This window comes from Arachis ipaensis, chromosome B07 (genome assembly GCF_000816755.2).
Source record: "Arachis ipaensis cultivar K30076 chromosome B07, Araip1.1, whole genome shotgun sequence".
In the NCBI taxonomy this organism is placed as follows: domain Eukaryota; kingdom Viridiplantae; phylum Streptophyta; class Magnoliopsida; order Fabales; family Fabaceae; genus Arachis; species Arachis ipaensis.
In genome coordinates, this window is record NC_029791.2 from 105,849,264 (window position 1) to 105,874,045 (window position 24,782).

A 24,782-nucleotide genomic window follows, 5' to 3' on the forward strand; every position below is an offset into this window, starting at 1 on the left:
AGATATATATAAAATTCTGTATTTTTAATTAAATTAATCAAATATTATAAAAAAATAAATGTATAATACAGAATGAGATTACAAACAAGCTCTTCTACCTAACTCTTCCCCTCTCTCCTCCTATTTGGACTAAAACTTTACAAAGACAATTTAACAGAGGTTTTGCGAGGAAATAGCCATTTGATTAGTTGAGGGACCAAGTCCATGGCCAAGACAAATCCTCTAATCCGGTAACAAGGTCAGGAGTCGCGCGAATTGGTTTTGGTGCAATGATTGCAGTGCCTTGACTTCCAGGCACAGATGTATTAGTCACTGGTGGTGTACTAAGATGAGGAACACCTATAAGTGGTAAAAAGAAAACAATATCAGGTTTAGCATGAGTCAGACCATCAAGGAAGTTAACCTTCTTCTTATCTTGATAATTAATATAATCTACTTTTGTTAAGCTATGCTTAGCCAATTGGCTCATTATCCTCAAAATATTTATCCTATTGGAGCAGTCATCAGCATAAATAACAAGAAATAATATCAAACAATAAAAAGTAACTTGATTAATTAAGAAGTCATAGAGTGCAAAAAGACAAAATCAAAGTGCATCCAAATCCAACTTTTTTTTATCAAGGATCATTTCAAGATATGATTTAGTGATCCAAGGTCCATTGATACCAAGCCTTATTGCTTCTGTTCAGTCTGGAGAAAATTATGTTTTTCACTCAATTGGATAAGTAACTTAGCATATTATTAATAAATAAAATGCATAATTAGAGTAGGCAGCAAGGATATACACAGAAATCCCTAGCCAAACAAGGTTTTTAATGTGAAAGAGAAGGTAAGAAAAGATACAGCAAATGAAATTGAGAATAGTGCAAGATCATAACTGATAGTTGAAATACCAACGAGCTAGTTAGTATCACAATTGACACTAGGCCCAAGTTGTAACTCTAATTGTTTCCACAGAAGTGGCACACATCCAAATGAATGCAGCTGACAGGATAATTTTACAACTGATGGGTGAAAACTTCAACAAAATACTTAGGAGAAAACAAGAAGACTTTATGATCACTGATAGATCGAACCAAACTTGCCCTTCAAAATCTCCTGAAAAAGTAACACCTACAAAATAAAATCTTAGGGACCATTTATCAAACAGTAGAATAGAACCCATTCGAATTTCAGGGGAAATTACAAGAGAAAGCTGCTAGGAAATTGAATAAGTAAACAGCTCTGGTATGCATTGCTTTATCACGTTTCTGATAAAACTTGTGTTCAAGATCAATCATTGAGTTAAAATTGTACTGTCATAATAGAAAGACATATACTTAAGTACCTGGTGGTCAGTATAATCCCCTAAAGGACAAATTCGGTGGGGAGATGCCACAATTCGAACTTCCTTTTTCATAACGCCTGCCATGTTAGAAACTCTCTGTCTCACTTCAGCTACCTGCAGGTTGCACAAGAATGAATCACGACATTTGAAAGAGTATTGAATCAGACTGGATGTTTAATCGAAAAGGCAATTTTCACTTTTCATTCTACATTCTTATTATATATATGTTTTTACGAATTATTCCACCACCACTGAAATATACAATTCCTTATTGATTCTTAAAATGCTCAGTAAACTCAACAGTAAACGATCTTGGCAAGTTGTCAAAGAGTGTACCAGCATAACCTTACAAAATTATAGGCATGCTAAACATTTACACTATCATAATATTAGCCATTTTAACACAATTCAGCATAGTTTAACACAATTCATGGCACCATAATTATCTGGTTATCAATCAATCTTATGTATTTACCACAGCTGCAACAGAACAGAACCACAGCAGAATGATAGAAGTGCCTAGCTCCTACTGTAATAATTGAAATTCAAGAGAAGTTGAATGAGTAAAAACGTCTACAAGAACATAGTAACCAATTGTCAAAGACTCAAAACAGTTTTAAATCCATTCCACAAAATGAAAATTAGTATCATATCACCAAGAAATAAGAAGAATCTAAAATGAGATTGAAAAATAAAAAAATTAACCCAGACCAAGGAGAGAAGAGAATTAAAGAGGACGAGGATGAGAAATCCTTGTAAGAGCTTCCAACTATGAACAATATAAATAACTTCCAATGCAAAACACAGTTTAGGCATCTAAAGTGTGGAAACAATACTACAAATCACAAATGATTCAAAAGACACAATTATGACACCATTACTATGTACATTCTCTTTGTTTCAATTAGCAAAGAAGAGAGGCAACTTGCAAATAGTGGAACCAAAAGAAATAGCACTATGAGTATCAATAACCTGACTTGAAAAATACTAGACTTCCCTCCAATACCCATGGCCTCCAGATCAATTGCCATACAAACAGTACTACTCCAAGGATGCTAAAAATGAAACCAAGTAAAATATATAACACTAATAAGTAATGAAGAAGAACACATGGTTCATGGAATTAATAAACAAACATAGATTACAGCAGAAGCAAGTTTGACCATCAAAACCAGTGCATTCAGTTATTTATACCACACAAATCTCAAATCCAGCATTTAATTATATATAAAATGCAGTTAAATATACCATCTCTAACAATCAGAACCTAGAACCCTAACAACCAGAAACAATACACATTCAAAAGATAAACTCCCAAAATTAAAAACCCTATAATTGCAGAACCTCCCCAATTCACAGAACCAAATTTAGGAAAAACGAAACATACCATCTCTGTCTCGTTTGGCCATTGTTGTTCATCATCATCATCATAGCCACACACACCTTCTTCGACACTGAAACGAGAGAAGAAGTGAGGTAATGAGCGAGAAAAAGAAGATAGAGATTGAATTAGAGAATGATTACCTAGTGAGTGCACGATGGTGAGCGACGATGATGAGCGCACGAGGCTTGCGACGATTGGGAGCAGCGACAGTGAGCGCCCAAGGCGACGATGGTGAGCGCACGAGACGACGATGGCGAGTGGCGGTGACGGTGAGAGATGAAGGAAGGTGAAGAACAGTGGTGGAGCTTATGGGTGGCCATGGCCCCCAAATTTTTTATAAAAAATTTAGTAATATTTTTTCAAAAGATAAAAAATAGTTCAATTGACTTAAATACTTTATTATGATTTAAAGTATCTAATAAGTTCAATAAACAACACTCTCTCTATCTTTAGGTTCAAATATAAAAAATTAGATATCTTTTATTTATTTAATTTAATATTATTTTTGGCAGTATCATCCAAACCAGAGAGATGAGATTAGACGAGCTTATCTTAAATGAGGTCCATATAAAAAAATATTTTGATAATTATTTTCTATTTGGCCCCCAAAATTTTGTTTCAAATTCCGCTACTGGTGAAGAAGAAAACCTCTGTGAATTCGAATGGCAGGTAAATTCAGTAACTTGAAAACTTGGCCTTAAAAAATTTTCATTAAGCGCGCACTAAGCATAGGAAACACTTTTGAGAAACGTTTAAGAAAAATATATTCATAAATATTAAAATAAAGTTCTACTTTTATAAGTAATCTTTTTAATATTTATTATATNTTAAAAAAAAGAATAGATGTGAGAATTTAGGGAAGAAATTAAAAAGTAGAAATAACAATAACAAAAGATTCATTGAACAAAATAATTAAAAAATTAAAATATAAAAGAACAATAAAAAAAAAACCATTAAGCAAACTGGTTAGCTCGTAAAAATATATCTTATCTAATAGTTTCAAGTTAACAGAGTTTATATAAGTTGATACCCATTTAATCTCAGATAATATGCATTGCTTCAATTCTATTATACGTGCGTCAAAAAAAGAAGACTTGTGTGTAATTATTTTTATACGAAATTAATAATTAAAAATTATTAAATAATTTAATATGTTTAAATAATTTGAACATGTCTAAGGATATTCCATACATTCTTGACACATTTGTGATAAAATAGTAGTTCCTTAGTGTAAATTATGCATATTATTTGTAACTTATATAATATTTATCTTTTTCAAAGTAAGCAGATTATAACAAATATTTGTAAAATAATAACAAAAAGAACAAAAATAATAATAAACATATTAATTATATAAATAATATTTTCTTAAATGTACAAAATAATATATACAACACATATATAATTGTTGAGCAAATAATGAATATATAAATTTTTTAGCTAACTTTAAATAAGAATATATAGTTGATTAAGGAAAAAACAATGAAACCATGCTAACAAGATAGGTAACCATAGAAATATAAGTGATTGAGTGTAAGATTTGAATCTAGAATCTTAAAGTCGAGCAAACTTTTAACTACTTTTAAGAAAGAAAATTAGGACATGTTGTGTCAATACTGAGTGAAAGATTAGAAGTTCTTTGACTTCATCATAAGCCTATAATTTTCTTTGAAGTTTTCTCATTTTAGCAATCTTTGTGGGGATTCATTACAGTTTTTCATATACCATTTGAGGTGCACCAAATCCAACAATCCTAATCATATGTGTAGATTTTAGATCAAATCAAACCTATATCGAATATCAACCTTATATTGTTCCTGCCTATTTTTGAAGACGGATATAGTTGAATGGGAAAATCATTATGAACAGACTGAGTTGTGTTCTGCATTTTGCAAGTTTACAACCTAGCAAAAATACAATGTACAACTCAAAATATTTACGATGATTTAACCCATCCAATTGTTTGATCTTCCTTAAACAAAAATTATACAATCACACCACAGTGTCAAGCATACAATATGCTTTTTGCACCAAAATTCATATCACAACAATGAACTTGTATTAAGCTTGTGTGTTAAGCTTTAACATATATCTTGATCACTAATTGAATAAATACACAATTACGTATTAACATATATACAAACAATTACGTATTAACAAACTAGCGCTTAAAACCTTCTCTCTTTCTGAGACGCCATGTAAAACATGCAATGAACATGACCATACACATCAGATAACACTTCCTACATCTTAGGTGTCGGCTTACAATATTTAAGATAGATCCATGCCTTGAATGCCTCATCATTCGCACAATGCCACTACATCTTAGCTGATTTTGGAGTGTGTTTGGTTATAGTGATTGTTGGAGAGATTGCTAATTCATAGCATACATCTATGTCCCAGTTGTTCTTATTACTCCTCTTGGTGCTTTGCGTATTATAGTTAGGTAAGAGTTCCGATTTTTTAATTTGAGTAGACTCCTAATTTGGTAAACTAAAATAATGAGGAATCAATAAAGTAGAGTTATTGAGGATTTGAATGTTCTAATTCTTTTACTCAAGTATGTCTGCATGAGTATTTACATCAAATACTATTGTTACATTTAAACTTATCTTTGTACCTATTTTCTTTCATAAAATTGAGTTTTTATATATCATACCACATACTTGTATCCATATTCTAGCACCCTTTTTTGGACGATGGGAACAAATTTGCCATTTTAAAATTTTGAGAAATGACTTTATCCTGTATGTTTCTGCCATTTTGTTACAATCTGTTGATAGATATATGATTATGTAATTATAATACTTTTTTGTGGTTTGTGGAAATGGGGTAGTGCTATGTTGGCACATTTCATGCTTAAGGAGAAGCTGCAGAGAATGGCATGTTGGGGTGTCTTATGTGCATTGTAGGATCGACTGTGATTGTACTTCATGCGCCTCAAGAGAAGTCTCTTACTTCTATTTAAGAAATTTGGCTATTGGCTGTTCAACCAGGTATGCTGCCCGTATATCTGTTGTGTGGTTTCTTTCACTGTGTTATATTCACTACGACATGAAGACTCTGGTTTTGTTGTCTATATTGGCCGTTCCATGTTCAGATTGAAGATTTTAGCTAAAGTCACTTTCCAATTGAAGAAATGATTTGGAAGCTAAGAGCTAATCTAGAAGTTCAATGTGTAACCCTCTAACCCAAATAACAGAAATGTCATGCTTGACCTAGACTAACAATTGATGATATAGAAGGCTGTATTCGAATTTTTTATTTTTCATAACTTTTGTTTGCATCATTTTCTTGGAGTTATATGGTGACAAACACTTTCATGTTTGCAGGCATTAGATACATTTAACACTGCAGTTGTGTCTCCAAGCTATTATGCCTTGTTCACATCTTTTACAATATTAGCTAGTGCAATCATGTTTAAGGTTAGTATTCACTAAAACAAAACAAAAAGTGTGCCCTAAAAGAATGAGTTATCTCACACATCAAGTGCTTAACTATCTGTTGTAATCTTCTATCCTCTTTTTCTTATTAGGACTATTCTGGTTAAAGTATAAGCAGCATTGCATCAGAGCTATGTGGTTTCATCACAGTGTTATCTGGCACAATAGTATTGCATATTATAAGAGAGCCAGATCCTCCATTCTCTACAGGTAATGCCTCATTCCTCACTGATGAGCATGTTGGTTATATAAGCTCCTCATAGTTGTATTTACCTTCATAATTGCACTTATTGACTTATTTTCCTCACTGATTCACTTTCTAAAATATGCAAATTGTTTACACATGCAAAATGGACTTGGAGCTTGAAACTGTTGCTTGCTTAAATGGTATACATCATTACACCAATGGCCATTGAATCTGTAGAAATAAAAGGGCATTAGAAAAGGGAAGTTAGAAGCCTAAAAATGTCTTGGGGTCGGGCATATAGTCAATATTCAAGATAGACTAGGATTTTTTAGTGTAATTGTGAGATAAACTTTTTTTCCTATTTTCTTGTAATGTTTCAGTTAAGAAACTTCTGCTGTTTCTGGAAATGATCATTGTCTAATTACCCTTCTTGTACAGATTTGTATAGTCCATTGTCCCCTAAAGTAACATGGTATATCCAAGGCAATGGTGAGTCTTGGAAACAGAAGGAAGAAGATGGGTCACCACCTTTTAACTTAATTACGGTTGTACCGCAAGATCATTTCATGTGATACTGAATTATTAAGTGGTAGAACTGCAAATTATAATCACCTAATGCTGCCATTGAGTTAGACACATCCCCAATACTCCAATGATATTTTTCTTCGGTTTATTCTACATTAAGCTCCATAAATGTGGCAATGTTCTAGAGTTTAATTGACTCTATGACTCCATCAATTTGGTTTTGCAAGAAGTTTCAAGAGGCTCCTATCACATTGTTTTGGTAGATAAGTCGTGCTTCCTTTTCTCGGAGGATGTTTGGTATTTCTCCTAGTTTGTATTTTTTGTTGTATTGTTATTATTTTGCATTATTTTACCCTCTTGTGCTCTTTTTCCAAGTTGTACCTCCCAGTTCTTAGCTGATTTTTGTGTTCATATTCTAGTGTTCCTTTGATTCTGGGAGCTAATCCATGTAAATTAATTAGTGTAATTTTAATTATTTAACTAGTTATCATTGGAAACTTATGAATATATATATATATATTACAATTTTGATTCATCTATGGTTTAACACCATCAAGATTCGGAACGAAAGTAAAGCTACTCACTCAGCCTTTAATTGTTTGATCTGAGTTGAGCTATGTCTTGGAGATAGGTCAATGAACTTGCTTGGCCATCTATACAAGAACATTGATTCAACTATGGTTCAACACCATTAATTGTTTGATCTGAGTTGAGCTATATCTTGGAGATAGTCAATGAACTTGCTTGGCCATCTATACAAGAACATTGATTCAATAATGGAAAATGGTTGTACACCAAAAAAATTATGAAAAATGCTTTGAAATGTCATCTTAATTAGTATTGATAGCATTTTGAATCTTAGTTTGAATTCTAAAATTGTGGTTTGGAAGAAAGTTACTTTGGTTATAATAGTGATCATTGTATATCACAAGCATAGTGTGTTATTCGGCCAGGATATTTCTAATTCTGAACTTGAAGAAAAAATAGTTGTCAAAGTTACACTTATTCTGCTTTGAATTAATATTTTTACATTATCAATTTAAATAGAACTTAAAAAAAATGTCAAATCATAGTGAATAACCATCTCTTGTAACTTGTAGCTATTATGAATGTTATGGTTCTGACTTTATTAGTTAGTATTTAACAGTATATATTAATATGTTCAAAGAAGTAAAATTAAATTAGACAATACATGTATTTATATTATAATGTATGATGACTAATTTAGTGACTAATTTTTAGTATGTATATAATATTTTTTTATAAAAATTATATAAAAATATTCTATATTCTATAATAAATTATTTTCAAAGAATTCTTACTTAAATTAATATATTTTAAACTAATAATTATTTTAAAAAAATACCTTGTTCCCACCCAAAGTCCCTTCGGCATTGCCATCAGAGCAAGAGAGCTAAGGGATCAAATATTCCAATACTTACACCATTGTTCTATACATACCTATATTCCTACACCATTGATTAAACTAAGCCATATGCTACCCTCTAATAATGTCAAATTGGCACACATTCATATTTTAGAAAAAAAAAACTCGGGTAATAATTAAACCAAACTAAATATACTAAAACAAATATTCAGTCTATTATTTGTGTATTTTTTTTGCTTGAGAAGTCTCCTACTCTTTCGTAAATTCCCTTTGGTCCAATAAAATACACATATTATGTTATCGTTCCTACATAAAACATTAATTAAAATATGATAACTACCATGATTAAATAATTCAAAGAGTTTAGAGTAACAAATTAAATAATTTATAGATTAACGAAGAAATTACGTACGATAGTCAACTATGTCATGCATACTCTTTTCCCTTACCTTTTCTCCTCTAGCTATTTTTCCTGGCGTTCAAAGAATTTTTTAGCGTGACTAACAACTTGTGTATAAGTTCTTGTTTTAACATATTCATTTGAAGTCCTTAACCATTGTTTTCCTAATTCTTCATACACTTGGAGAAACAACCTAAGTTCTTATTTTAACATATTCATTTGAAGTCCTTAACCATTGTTTTCCTAATTCTTCATACACTTGGAGAAACAACCTGCCAAAAAATATTTTAATATAATGAGTGATTAGCAGATTTTATAGGAAAGTTCTTTCTATTTGACCTTTAAACAACAATCATATATAATACACTAATTAATATGTAGTTGTGCTCTTTTAAAGTCCAAAGAACTATTTTTTTCCGTTCATTGTTGTCACTAGAAGCCACAGGTAAAGGTTCGTGTTGGATTATGTTGCTGTTGGTATGTCAGTTTTGTTCTCTTGTTGCCTCTGACATGACTGATGACGATAACGTAATATGCATTGGCACTGCCATGTCTGCAATGGGCGCCATTTCCTCCATCCTACCATGATAATAATACCAAGATACATTTACATAATAGAGAAACATAGTATCTATATATCTGTATGGGAAAAAATAAATAAAGAAATAAAAAGAGAATAAAATTATTTAGAGTAGCCACCTGTGATGTTGACGATGAGTCCAATGAGGCGGTGGTGGTGGTGGTGTTGCATTAACGATGGGGATGGAGAGAAGGCTGTTTTCCAAAGGGGTAGCAGGCACAGGTATCATGATGATCATGTTCTCAGGATAACCGTTTTTTATGGCATTGACGTTGGTCATTAGCTTCAAGAAGAAATCTTGCAGCTGGGCCGGAGTCTTTCCGGGGAGGCGAGTGGCCACGGTCTCCTAACGATTGTGTATAGCATCCTGGAAACAATTGCGATAACAGACTCAAAGGCTTTGTTCTCCTCCCAAGTCCAGACCTGAGGTTGCGGTTGAGATTGAAGTGGTTGATGACCACCCAATTCGGCAATCAGCTCTAACGGTGGTTGATAACCCCAAATGTTAGAAAAAAACTTATCTGTCAAGTTGCTTATATCCGTCTGTGACTTGGTTTGATGTTGAGACTGAAGCCAAGGTTGAGGCAGAGGCTGGGACGAAGGCTGAGGCGGAGATTCTAGCTGAGGTGGTTGGTTAACATCGACATCAATAGCACATTGCTCTTCAATGTTCGTTGTATGCAGCTGGAGCTAAGGCTGAGTATGCTTGGTAGCTTCCGTCTCCTCCCGGTTCTCCATAGCTTCCGATAAACACTCATCATCAAGAACCATCTGGATCTGTTTGTTGCCATCCTAAGAATACGGTGGTTGATTATCATCCAAGGCCGGCAGATTTTCCATCTCCTTCGTATCCATCATTAAAAGAGCATCCAATTCCTATTTAATCATTCGTGCGTTATCCTCCATATCCATGTCAAATCATAGTGAATAACCATCTCTTGTAACTTGTAACTATTATGAATGTTATGGTTCTGACTTTATTAGTTGGTATTTAACAGTATGTATTAATATGTTTTAAGAAGCAAAATTAAATTAGACAATACATGTATTTATATATAATATATGATGACTAATTTAGTGACTAATTTTTAGTATGTATATAATATTTTTGATAAAAATTATATAAAAAATTCTATATTCTATGATAAATTATTTTTAAAGAATTTTTAATTAAATTAATATATTTTAAACTAATAATTATATTAAAAAAATACATTGTTCCCACCGAAAGTCCCTTCGGCAAAGCCATCGAGACCTTGGATATAAGGCCTAGCCCACCACTACTTCGGCATTGCCATCAAAGCAAGAGAGCTAGGAGATTAAATATTCCAATACTTACACCATTGTTCTATACATACCTATATTCCTACACCATCGATCAAACTAAGCCATATGCTACCCTCAAATAATGTCAAATTGGCACACATTCATATTTTAGAAAAAAAACTAAGGTAATAATTAAACCAATCTAAATATACTAAAACAAATATTCAATCTATTATTTGTGTGTTTTTTTTACTTGAGTAGTTTCCTCCTCTTTCGTAAATTCTCTTTGGTCCAATAAAACACACATATTATGTTATAGTTCCTACATAAAACATTAATTAAAATATGATAACTACCATAATTAAATAATTCAAAGAGTTTAGGGTAACAAATTAAATAATTTTTACATTAACGAAGAAATTACGTACGATAGTCAACTATGTCATGCATACTCTTTTCCCTTACCTTTTCTCCTCTAGCTATTTTTCCTGGCGTTCAAAGAATTTTTTAGCGTGACTAACAACTTGTGTATAAGTTCTTGTTTTAACATATTCATTTGAAATTCTTAACCATTGTTTTCCTAATTCTTCAAACCCTTGGAGAAACAACCTGCTAAAAAATATTTTGATATAATGAGTGATTAGCAGATTTTATAGGAAAGTTTTTTCTATCCGACCTTTAAACAAAAAACATATATAATACATTAATTAATATGTACTTGTGCTCTTGTAAAGTCCAATGAAATATTTTTTTCCGTTCATTGTTGTCATTAGAAGCCATAGGTAAAGGTTCGTGTTGGATTATGTTGATGTTGGTATGTCGATTTTGTTCTCTCTTTGCCCCTGACATGGCTGATGACGATAATGTAATATGTATTGGCACTACCATGTCTGCCACAGGCGCCATTGCCTCCAACCTACCATGATAATATTACCAAGATGTATTTACATAACAGAGAAACAGAGTATCTATAAATCTGTATGGGAAAAAAATAAATAAAGAAATAAAAAGAGAATGAAAATATTTAGAGTTGCCACCTGTGATGTTGATGATGAGTCCAATGAGGCGGTGGTGGTGGTGTTGCATTGACGATGGGATGGAGAGAGGGCTGTGTTCCAAAGGGGTAGCAGGCACAAGTATCATGATGATCATGTTCTTAGGATAACCGTTTTTTATGGCATTGACATTGGTCATTAGCTTCAAGAAGAAATCTTACAGCTGGCCCGGAGTCTTTCCAGGCAGGCGAGTAGCTACAGTCTCCCAACGATTGTGTATAGCATCCTGAAAATAATTGGCCATAACCGACTCAAAGGCTTTGTTCTCCGCCCAAGTCTAGACCTGAGTTTGCGGTTGAGATTGAAGTGGTTGATGACCACCCACTTTGGCAATAAGCTCTAACGGTGGTTGATAACCCCAAGTGTCAGAAAAAAACTAATCTGTCATGTTGCTTAAATACGTCTTTGACTTGGGTTGATGCTGAGACTGAAGCCAAGGTTGAGGCAGAGGCTGGGACGAATGCTGAAGCAGAGATTCTAACTGAGGTGGTTGATTAACATCGACGTCAATAGCACAATGCTCTTCCATGTTTGTTGTATGCGGCTGTAGCTGAGGCTGAGGCTGAGTATGTTTGGTAGCTTCCGTCTCCTCCCGGTTATCCGTAGCTTCCAGCAAACACTCATCATCAAGAACCATATGGATCTGTTTGTTGCCATCCCAAGAATGCGGTGGTTGATTATCATCTAAGAACGGCAGATCTTCCATCTCCTTCGTATCCATCATTAAAAGAGCATCCAGTTCCGATTTAATCATTCATGTGTTATCCTTCATATCCATGTCAAATCATAGTGAATAACCATCTCTTGTAACTTGTAACTATTATGAATGTTACGGTTATGACTTTATTAGTTAGTATTTAACAGAATGTATTAATATGTTTTAAGAAGCAAAATTAAATTAGACAATACATGTATTTATATATAATATATGATGACTAATTTAGTGACTAGTGACAAATATTCTATATTCTATTATAAAAAATTTTCAAAGAATTCTTACTTAAATTAATATATTTTAAACTAATAATTATTTTAAAAAATACCTTGTTCCCACCCAAAGTCTCTTCGGCAAAGCCATCGAGACCTTAGATAAGGCCTAGCCCACCACTTCTACAGCATTGCCATCAGAGCAAGAGAGCTAGGGGATCAAATATTCCAATACTTAAACCATTATTCTATACATACTTATATTCCTACACCTTTGATCAAATTAAGCCATATGCTATCCTCTAATAATGTCAAATTGGCACACATTCACATTTTTGAAAAAAAAAACAAAGGTAATAATTAAACCAAACTAAATATACTAAAACAAATATTCAGTCTATTATTTGTGTGTTTTTTTTTTTTTTGCTTGAGTAGACTTCTCCTCTTTCGTAAATTTTCTTTGGTCCAATAAAACACACATATTATGTTATAGTTCCTACATGAAACATTAATTAAAATATGATAACTACCATGATTAAATAATGGTGCACACTATGGTACAGATGTTGTTTTACAGATATTCTTTTATTATTGGGGATCTAGCGACGCGTGTCCCATTTGGGATATTCTCCTAAAATACAAGTTGATGCTTATGGACAGGCGAGGCTTACACCTTCCATTGCGGCTCGGCTCGGGAATTTTTAGGAAAGTAACTCCATTTGTATTTATGGGCTGGCCAGACTTTTTTGCAGGATAGGTGGATCTGGTTTTGGGCTGGGTAGGTGTTGGGGCTGGGTAGGGTTAAGAAATCCATAGGAGAGTATGAGTAACGGTGAGAGGATTTTGCACCGCCACGACCAGTTCGACGGATAACCATAGGAGGGTACTCGATGGCTGTGGACAGAGGGGGCTTCTCTGAGTGGAACAGGTAGAGGTGGGCTGGATTGCGTTGAGACGCGGTGAGCAGAAGCTTCTTTGCCGTAACTGCGTCATCCCAAAGCAGAAGAGAAACCGTAATCGAGCTTTTGGCTCCGGAGGCCTGATCGGAACTCGCAGTCATCATCTCCTTCTGCTTCGATTTCTCATCGGCAGTCCACAATCACCGGTATTCTCCTTATTTCTCATTGCGTTGCAAATTCACATAAGATGGTGCACTGTTAGCTGTTGCATAAGGCATGATGCCATAATTATGTTTTTAGGGTTTGCATTGTAAATTAACAAGAACCATTTTTGCTGAAATAGATTAGCTATTGGTATAGATTTCTTATACAGAAATTCATTAATATTCTTTGGTAGAACGGGCGTGATGTGAAAGGGAAATTATTGGATATGTGTAGCTGAAGTTTTGCTGATAATTTTTTTTATTTAACATAGCTGGAACATTTAAAAATATGCTTCTTGATCTTCCGTTGAATTTTTGAACTTTTGCACTTTCACCTAGGATTTAAAAAATATACCATTCGAGCTATACAAATTGTTGGATTTCACCTGCCACTCTATCGAGCTAACTAGAGCACATTTCATATTAACTGGACTTAAAGAAAAATGCATCTCCCCCCTGAACTATATGGTTAGAGACAAAAATTAAATAAGTAGAAATCTAACGGAGTAAAATGTACTTGCTATCTATTAAAGTGTTCCCATTTTCATTGCATTTGGCCGCTTTTCCACATTATTAAAAAATTCATATTCTGAAAAATCTTTGAGTGTCTTGTTGCCACTAATCAGTAGCAAACATATAATCTTATCAAAAACAACATTGTTCCTATTATATTTTGCTTGTGTGCTAGTTAATAATTCTTGTGAGAAAAAAACTTTCCCTAACAATATCAACCACCAATTTGATTTGATATCATGATAACGTATTCCATGCCCATCTTCTGTTTGTGTTTTGGCTTCACTGAACAAGAAAAGCTCCACCAATTATATTGTATCTTGAGTTCCATTTCAATTGTTCTTGGAAATTACTGTTTTATAATTCAAAGCATATATGTGTTCTTCTTGTCCTTTAAAACCCCATGATTATTAGATGGCTTTTACTAGTACTAAATATTAGTATATAGTTATTTTTTTTGTTACAAGGTTCTAAGGTTTTGGCATCTCTTGGCAACCCAAGAACTTGGGTTCTTTATGACTGTGTTTGGTTAATGGGTGGAAGAAAATAAGACATAGACATTTGGATAAATATTAAATTTTTCTTGTATCTTGAGTTCCATTTCAATTGTTCTTGGAAATTACTGTTTTATAATTCAAAGCATATACGTGTTCTTCTTGTCCTTTAAAACTCCATGATTATTAGATGGCTCTTATTAGTACTAAATATTAGTATATAGTTATTTTTTTTGTTACAAGGTTCTAAGGTTCTGGCATCTCTTGGCAACCCAAGAACTTGGGTTCTTTATGACTGTGTTTGGTTAATGGGTAGAAGAAAATCAGACATAGAAATTTGGATACATATAAATTTTTTTTTTGGTTTGTTTGGTAATAATACATAACACAAGACACAAATCACAATTAAATTAAAATATGAATATCATTCTTCTTTTTAATCATGAATACCATATTACAGTAACACCACATGCACTACCCCCACTTCAATTTGTTACTTTTCTTTTAAGATTGACACAGTCACTACCGATATGTTCAATAACTCAAATATATGCGTAACATAACCCAGATATAGATTATTATAAAAAAAAATAGGGGAGGGAGGGATGAAGGGAGGAAGAGAGAGAGTTGTTTTCATGGGAGAGAAGCAAAAGACAGCCTCTTGGTGAGAGTGAAGGAGAAAAAGAGAACAGTTAGGAGAAGGATGGTAGATATGGGGAATTGACAAAATAGTAAAGGTAAAAATAGATTAAAAATTTGTGTTTAACATAAAAAATTTGTGTTTGATCGAACTTCCTAAAGAGACCAAAAATATGTGTGTATTGTGTGCAGCTGTGTACCACCATTTCCTTCAACTAATTGTGTCTCCCCAACAAAATTGTAGATGTGTGCCAAGTGGGAGTCTCATGCATCGGATGCCCATAAAAGTTACACCCCAAGGACCTCTTATTTTTTTGTTTTTCTTCACCGTAATTGTTTTTTAAATTTTCTTAATTTGTACTTCTCTGTTAGTTAATGATATTTGTTTCTTTAAAGTAAATTGGTTGCTGGAAGTTACAATTTTTAGTATTAAGCGCAAGCTGTTAAAACTGAATTTAACAATACTCAGCTTTTCTAGCTGTTTGAACGTTGACAAGAACAAGAAGAAGCACCACTTCAACTTGGGGCCTTGTATTTTCATGTCTTCTCCTTTCTTCTTATTGGTGATGTCACATTCATTATTTCTTGCTGTTAACCTCACTTTCTTCTTGTTCCCATAAAGCAAATGCAACAACACATTCTTCAGAGAGAAGAATGAAGCTTCAGTTTCTATAGTATCCTATAGTCAACCAGCTATAAAATATCAAAATAAAATGTATAGAGTGTTTTTTTGCCTTATATATGAGGTGGGCTTCTGCTTTTGCTGCTTATAGTTGTAGGAAGAAAAAGAAATCAGTTCTTATAGTTACTTTTTTGCTTGCCTGAAAATGGGTCTATTCTTTTCATGTCTATCATTATACCAAGTAATACAGTGCTTTGTTTCTCTGTTTATGAGTGTTGTAGTTATGCTAAAGCTTTTTTCTTAAGTTGACGTGACAGGTTTTGTTACTAAATTTATTAAGTGTTTTCACGATTTTCTTGTATTGGTTTCATCATATTTGTTTATTATTCTTTCTCTGAGCCTTGTTTGTTTCCTGGTAATGTGCATGTACCTTTCAACTGTAATATCAAAGCCAAAATGATTTCCATTTTTAGAACTCAAGAGAATTTCAACTAACTTTCTGTGCTTTATTTATTCAAAGAAATAAGAATGGCCAAAAAACAAAAAACAGGAAACTATTTCCATAGATGTCCCAACAAGGCTTTATTTTATTATTATTTTCTTGTTTCCTTTTATATAAATTCATGCATCTTTAGGGGGTATGTTGGTAACTCAATAATTTGATGCTGGACTAACACAGAAGTACATGCATATATTAATTTATTCTGCTTATCGTAAAAGTTTATTCCAACAGTCTGTCCGAAACCTCTTCTCTTTCTTTTGTCCAAACATATATAACTGATTTGGTTGGTTAGCCATGATGTACAACAACAGCACTATTCCTAGTTGCAACTTTGGGAGTGATGCCTGTCTCATCAATCAAAAGAGTCCAATAGGGTGTGTGTTATGTCATCTATATCTCTCTCTATATATATAGCTTCACTATGATTTATATCAAGTGTACTCATTTTAACTAAACACTAAGAAATAGCAAATGTCATACTGAAAGCAGTTGAATACTTTTGGAAGCAAAGGTGAAGATCCGAATGCAAACTCGGAAGAAGAATTAGGTATATTCATTTATTTTATTTAGTGATATTCCGTAAATTATTAGTGTTTTAATGTAAGTTGTTATGTTAAAAAGTTTAAATATATGTATATATATGTTGATATAATTGTATTCGTGTGAACTGAGAAAAAAACTGTAAGTTACAATTTTAATTTTTCAGCCCAAAATTATATGAGGATGCCACACATGATAACCAACGGTAGATTAATTTTGAGAGATTCAGTTGTGTGAAATTAACTTTGGTTGAGGTGGATATTGATGGCTATGACTCATATTATTAAGTTGGATTTCGTGAAAACCATTTCCTCGTATCCTTGGACTATATTTTTAATCTAGAATTCCTAATCGTATGAGCAGAAGACTTTGAGTGGCATTTGATATCCCATTCATTAGTGAAAATTTAATGATTTCTCTATTTTTTTGTAGTTTTTCAATGAATGCTAATTTTATTTGTAAGTTCGTGATTGCTGCTCAGCTTTGTTTATTTCCTTTTATATATGCTGGTTTTGCAGTTTCAGGCCAAATGGACTTCGACCTTTACTCAAGCGATAACGATGAAGAGTCATCAGAGATGTCGTTGGGTGTGTGTGGTTCTTTAAGTTCCTCTGAAGATGACGACAGTACTAGCTTATTTGGCATGGGAACAAGTCACTCTGAATCAAACAAAGAATTGCATCGCTTACAGGGGGATGTTCACGGCAAGGTGCCTGTGTTACTTACCGCAGAGGACTTCTTGCATATAGTTTTCACTTCTGAGGAGGAGGCCTACAATGCTTACAAGGAGTTTGCCTGGACAAGGGGGTTTGGTGTTCGCAAGGGGGACGTGGGATGGGTTGACGGTGTTTTGGTGAGGCAGGACATCTTCTGTCATCGTCAGGGCACGAGGAGTGACAAGCATTATGATAGGCCAGAACGAGTAAGGGAGGAGCGGCTGGAGAGTCGCACGGACTGCAAGGCAAAATTGAAAATATACTATGATGTCCATGATAATGTGTGGAGAGTGCGAAAGATTATTGATGAACACAACCACGACATGGCTCCGGCTGCGTTTTGCAACCTGTTGCCAAGTCACCGAAAAATGAGCGATGGGGATAAGGCTCAAGTGAATAGCATGAAGCAATTTGGAATCCCTACCTCGAAGATAATGGCTTACATGGCAGGCCAATCGGGTGGCTACAGCATGCTTCGGTTTACAAAAAGGGATTTGTACAACTATGTTCACAATCAACGGCGAGCACGAATCTTGGATGGGGATGCAGCTGCAACTATAAGCTACTTAGAGGGGAAGGCAAATGCGGACCTTATGTCAGTCGCCAGATACACAACGACTGCAGATAATCGGTTGGGTAACTTATTTTGGGTGGACGGTATCATGAAATCCGATTATGAGTTGTTTGGTGATGTCCTTGCATTTAACGCGACATACCGTGGGAACAAGTACAAGAAACCTCTGGTGGTGTTCTCTGGGATAAATCATCACAGGCAAACTTGCATTTTTGGATTTGCATTGCTTCAAGATGAGGAGGTGCGCACTTACAAATGGGTTCTACTGAACCTTTTGGATGTCATGGGTCAAAGAAGACCTAACCTTGTTGTGACGGATGGGGATAAGGCAATGCGTGCTGCCATTGCGGAGGTAATGCCTTCAGCCAAGCACAGACTCTGTGCATGGCATCTGGAGAAAAATTGTTTCCAACGGGTAAAGGAAGCTGAATTTCGGAAAGTATTCAAAAAGGCTATCTATGCAAACTTTGATGTTGACGAGTTCGAGAGATATTGGAGGACCTCAATTGAGTCTCTCAGTCTAGGCCAAAATACATGGGTGCAATCGACATATGACATTAAAGAGAGTTGGGCAACGGCCTATCTGAGGGGGACCTTTTGCGCCGGATATAGGACAACGTCAAGATGTGAAGGAATCAACTCTTTCATTAAAGCGTTCCTAAAGTCAACGGATAGCATTCTTGAACTGGTTCACAGCTTGGACAGGGTCGTGAAAGACTATCGGAACAATGAGGTTACTGCACAATTTTACTCCACTTATTACACACCTGTGTTAAGTACTGGATTAGATGCAATAGAGTTGTCTGCGTCGAAGCTTTATACAAGAGCTGTTTTTAGGGAGGTTAAGAAGCAAATCAAGGGTGTTGCAACGCTATTGTTTCAGGGAAGGGAGAGCATCAACACGACCATTGTCTATAGCTTTAGTAAAATGGGTAGACCGGATCGGGTATTCAAGGTTCTCTATGATCCGAATGACCGAAAGATTGAGTGTGAGTGTAAGATGTGGGACAGTGATGGCATACCGTGTTCCCATATATTTTGTGTCATGAAGTACGAGGGTATGGAGGAAATTCCTGAAACACTTGTCCTTAGGCGCTGGTGTAAGATTGCAAAAGACTGTACAACATTGAAAACGGGGAATGATTCAAGGGATCAGGCAAGACTGCTGCGATACAGTGCATTATACTTAGCTTTGTCCCATGTTGTTACACTTGGGTGCGAAGAGGTTGAAGATTTTGCGCTTGCACATGATGCTATATCAAACCTGGTTGATATATTGCAACGGCGCCGTGTGGAAAAGGATGGTAACAAGGTTTTGCCCAACAACAAATGTGGGGTCAAAGACCCTACGATGGCAGCTACAAAGGGTGCACCGAAGAGGGGAAAAGCCAATTTATGTGCCTCCGAGGAGGAGCCGAAACTGAAGAGGCGTTGCACTAAGTGTGGGGTTCCCGGACATACAAGAAGAACATGTGCAGGCCACGATTTGAAGGCTGTACGAGTGGGATCAGAAGCAGCATCATCAGCTTTCGCCGAGTCTTCTTTTGCCCATGTAAAATCCACGGAACGATCCACGTCATTACGCAGGGAGGTCCCCTTCGAAGAGGTAACCACCGCAACTATATTTTTTATTGGTTTCAAAAACTGTATTAGATGTGTTCTTACGAGTAGCGCAAAAGTCAGATGTAGGCTGCATTACGAAATATTTTTCTTACTATATTGTTAGGAATGATTTAGTCTTCATTGTTTGTGGTTCTGGGTACTCGTGCTTTGGTTTTCAGGGACCAAAGGTCACATCTAGCCGTAGCCAAGGAGGTGCACCATTAGGCATGACCCCTACTCAATCGAACGTGTCGCGGTTCGCACCTTCTGGAGGTGGAGGCAATATATTCTTGGGTGGGCAACGCATAGATCATTTTTATGCAACACCTACGTGTGGACCAACGTCATCCGTCCCGTGCTATTCTCCTTCTTTCGTCCCAGGTGTGATTCATAGCGGATCCCATGGTGCCTCGACAAGTCTTGGTAGCGAGGCAATTGAGAGGTGGATTCTGGAGGTAACTGTTTGAAAGTAAGTCTTAGTTCTGTTGTAGGATATGGAATGTAGTTGCACAATAGCCTGTAAGCTACTTCATTAAGTTGTTCCATTAGTGACAAGCTTAATTGTTTTCAATTTTTATAATGCCTTGTTTTCAATAATGACACTTACTTATTAATTGCAGAATGTAATTGGTCTAGGGTCTTCGGTGGAAAAGAATGGTGCTCTTCGATGAATTTATTGTTGGTATCTACTACAAAGCGAAGGCGTTCTCTTGTGGCATCTGGTGGATTCTATGGTATGGCAGCTTCATAGTTCCATTGCAAAGATGTTATGTTCTTGCTTGCAAGGCTCCCAAATATTTTGCTTTTTTTTATCTCATGCACGTACCTTTGCCATGTTGCTGTTGCCTTGTTAGGCTGTTAAAGAATTAGTTGCGGAGGTTGCTTAGAAGATATGGACGTTGGTATGCGAGTAGAAGTCGTCTCCAATTAATGTATTCACTTGAATGAAACGGGAATGACATTATATTTGGATATTTGCTATTATTTTGTGTTGTGGCTAATGATTAATTGTATGGTGAGAATTTCAATCTTGTGGACTATAGATACAAGAACATGGCTGTATTATAACTATGGAGAGTTTAGATAATATGGAAATAAGGGTTCTGCGAGAGGTATGTCACATGTGCAGGTGGAACACGGGTGTATTATAATAGTGTGCTTTCTCTTCAGTCTCTAGTAAAAGTTTTCACCAACCAAATTATAGACATTTCAAATCCTTCTGCCAGAACAAGATAATGAGAGTGAACGCCTCTTTAAAATTAAATGTCTTGAAGTTGGGAATTATTATGTGATATTCACTAATATCTATACCCCCTGTAAGTTATTCTATAGCATTTTTTTCTTGTAACGATAATAAATAAAGAGACATGAACAAAGTAATATTACTGAAAACTTATAATAATAATAGATTTGAGTCACCTATATAATTTTTAAGAACAAGTTCATCTTCTTAGAATCAGAAATCTTCCCAAGGGTAGCACACACCTAATCTGGTGACCATTATTATATCCGCAAGTCCATAGCTACATAAAAAACACAAATCTGGTCCAATGTATTGAAAAGAAGACACAATAAATTTCTTACAAGAATACTATCATTTTCTTAGTAATCTTATTAAGATGCCACAAAACCTTGCTAAAAAAAAGGGTATAAATCTGCCTGCATATAGTCAACAAGAGTTTAAAAAGCTTGGTGCAACTGCACAAACTCTACCATCACAAAACTCAAGTAAATATAGAAAGAAGCTTGCTGCAAGTGCAGAAACCCTATCATCACAAAAATCATAAGCAGATAAGTACAACACCACCCAAAAAGAATAGTGCCGATAAGTATGGTCATATCTTATACAAGTTAACTAATTAAGAATATTGACAGTGTAAGTGTAATGATGATGATAATAGCATGTTCTTTGTTTGAGTACAAAATGCAGAACTTAGTGTCTATAGAAAAGCCTATGTGGAAGATCTTCTGACCCAATAAGATAATGGTGAAGGCCACAAAATAAGAAATGACACCAAACCCTGGAACCTATTGAGATGACCTTTCACCAAGTAAAACCGCGGTGAAAGTGTTAAAAAGGCCATTTAAAACATTAGTATAAGATGCTACTTGGTGAGTGTGATACAAACATGAATTATATGTAATTACAAAAAATTTACATGTATCTCACTATTAACACAACGGAAATTAAGGATCACACTTCATTTCATATTTAACCACCAAAAAACAAAATATGAGGCACCTCCTCAGAGGGTTGCTCCCATTGACTTCCAGCGCCAGTGAGACATTGCTTTTGCAACTAATGCCTTTGCATTTTCGTTGTGTTCTTTTAAAACCAAATCAATGGCAAGCCGCATCCGCGTTGCAACATTAACTGTCTGCAACACAGCAAGTAAATTATTTAAAAACAGATTTCATAAAAAAAGGATAAGTGTGTACATTATGCTTAGACTATTGTGGGAGCTAGGATAATTACCCGGACATCATAATCTTTCCAGAGTGCGCCCCGTATCATCCACTGCGAAACCCATACTCCGCAATCCATGCTACACCAGTATTGGGAATCGGTTAACTCAGCGATCAATTAAATAATTACATTAAGACAAAAAAAAAAGGAACGACGATTGTTTTAGTCTCTAGGACGAAGACTATGACATACTAGGGGGAAGTATACCTACTAAGTGAACAGAAGGGTAGGGTTAGCCAAATTAGAATTAAGTTTAAAGTACGTGATTCAATACATGAGTAGGGAAAATTAATAAGAAAATAGTATGCATACGATCCACGATCTTGTTGCGGGACATCAGCATCTTCGATGTCGTATGTTGAGAACCTTGGGCGCACCCCATCATTTGATGATAGCCATGCTTGGCCGAGGGTTATGGATTCAAGGTACAGTGCCTGCTCAGGAACCGTAGGTACAGAAATATAGAAGCTTGATTATGAGTGGCCAATCAGCTAACGAATTAATAACATGGATGAGTATAAGCAAAAAGACAGGCAACATCGAAGGTGTTCTCACCACTTTAGTCATCGCCGTTTGCCTGTCTTCGGTCTCTTCTGGATTAACTAGTGAATCTAAGTAAATTAGCTTACGTCTTACGTTGTCAATGATCATCAGGTACCAATGCCCGACAGTCCACATCGGCACATAAATCTGTTTGCAATAAGAAAACAGTATGTGTTACTACCATAATGAGTTATTGCGCTATCAACTACATGATACCGTATAGTGTAACCCCAATCGGAACACCATGAAGGAATTAATTATACCCGATGCACTTCGTCAACCTTCGATGGCATATGCTTTGCCTTGATCGTTGCAAGCGTACCCGTCGATAGAGATCGCATTTCCAGGGCGGCTTGCTAAGAAGAACAAAAGGAATGACAAAGCAACAATAAATTTTTAGCACAGCAAGCAGCAGCATGCATAACTGTGATGACAAGACTAGGATAATTTGACCAACTATGACACATTAATTTTCTCATACTTATACAGACCAAGGGGATTAGGCTTAATCAACAACCTACGTTAAAGTAAATTACCCGACAAATTATGAAGATTTTCTTCACAAATACTAATTGCTGTACACGCAGCGGAAAGATTGCAGTCCTAGTCAAAATTCTCAAGTGTTTGGGAAGTAGCAACATACCATAATTGTAGTCGGGAGGAACCACAAATAGCTCGGGCTGGTGTGGGAAAGCATTGTAACGACAACATCAAGGACCTGCAGGTAGGGACAGGGTTTTGGGTCAGTCCACACGCATAAAGTAGAGCAGCGGTGCTTTTGACCACAACCGACACATGATACACTTAGCATTTACTTTTTATGTGGGAATGCAAACCAAAATAAAAGAATCTTTATATGGGCTGGAACTGAATACTCACATCGTCGACGAGTTTTTCCTTTGGTACAAGCGTGAATGCTGCCTTCCTGTCAATGTGGAAAGGTCCAACATCAACCAGGATCTCACTGAAAAAATCAATGGCCAAGAATTACGGATAATGTTTCAGTGTAACTAGCATAGGGTTGACACGAACAAGTGCTCAGCAACTAGAGGAAATTAGGGGTTACGAATGAAATTTGGCTAACCTAGGTGGTAGGTCGTTGCTGAATACATAAGTCGCAGCCACTAGGTTTATCCCGGACAACCGCATCTCCTTAGTGGGTGAAAATGCTAGGTCCATTTGCTGCCACATGTCATAATAATGCCACATCAACATTAAGCGTAAGGTATCAACGAATGAACCGTAAATGAAATACCCACAACCACAACACGATCTACCTTTGAGATCCTATGTAGTTTCACCGGCATGACCTCAGGCATTTGTTTGTTTCCACGACTGCACCCCAATGGGAATCTGTTGTAACATCCATCATCATCAACGTTGCATTCCGTATCCCTCCGACCGTGTGGCGTGGCGAATTCATCATGGCCTACAGAATCCGTCGTGAGGTCCACCTGCATTTTAGTCATTCATTGGGGAATGAGTCAGATACAAGTCCATTCAGATTTAAGGAAGACATAGAAAAACTATTTTGCACACGGTAAAAAGTTTTAGCACACATTACCCAAATCACTATCACAAAAATCCACGTAAAGCTTGTAATAAACAGTGTCAAATATTATAATAAATTAAAACATGGAGTCACGGTACCAAAAAAGGAGGGTTTAGCTATTACTAGTGTTCAATAAGATTGAAATCATGGTGCTTACAGCTAAGAAAGGCATACTAGGCTGAGCATATGTGTCGAGAGAAGAAGAGTGCTGCGTGGTTTTGTATGATAGTATCTACTGCACACTATTATCGTTACACCCACAGTCATTGTCACATACACAACAGGAAAACTTTTATTTTGAGATTAATTACTGGTTAATATTTTTTTTAATGGAAATTATAGCTAGTCATTCATTTTTCGAAGTGGGCTGAATTTATTTATTTTTTAGACTACTAATTGGACTTATAATAGTTGAAATTTTTTGGACGAAACTTT

At 35.3% G+C, this 24,782-nt stretch overlaps 2 protein-coding genes and 1 pseudogene across 3 annotated transcripts in view; 2 read left to right on the plus strand and 1 right to left on the minus strand.

Moving 5' to 3' along the window:
* LOC107607570 lies at positions 5,766–7,026 on the plus strand (annotated as a pseudogene).
* LOC107607572 (protein FAR1-RELATED SEQUENCE 5-like) lies at positions 17,933–20,456 on the plus strand. Its single transcript, XM_016309506.1, has 3 exons — positions 17,933–19,789; positions 19,965–20,240; positions 20,406–20,456. The coding sequence occupies exons 1-3, from the start codon at positions 17,933–17,935 to the stop codon at positions 20,454–20,456; spliced, it is 2,184 nt and encodes a 727-aa protein (XP_016164992.1).
* Positions 21,613–24,782, minus strand: part of LOC110264319 — a 3,930-nt gene continuing 760 nt past the window's right edge. Inside the window, exons 3-9 of one of the 2 annotated variants that reach the window (XM_021106156.1) lie at positions 23,880–24,249; positions 23,675–23,759; positions 23,439–23,513; positions 23,059–23,151; positions 22,808–22,942; positions 22,262–22,686; positions 21,613–22,163 (exon numbers count right to left, since the gene is read on the minus strand). In XM_021106156.1, coding sequence (XP_020961815.1) covers positions 22,444–22,686; positions 22,808–22,942; positions 23,059–23,151; positions 23,439–23,513; positions 23,675–23,759; positions 23,880–24,010 — 762 coding nt within the window. In that variant the 5' untranslated portion in view covers positions 24,011–24,249 and the 3' untranslated portion in view covers positions 21,613–22,163; positions 22,262–22,443. Of the gene's footprint in view, positions 22,164–22,261; positions 22,687–22,807; positions 22,943–23,058; positions 23,152–23,438; positions 23,514–23,674; positions 23,760–23,879; positions 24,291–24,782 lie in introns of those variants that run through there. The other variant, XM_021106157.1, reaches the window with a different exon arrangement.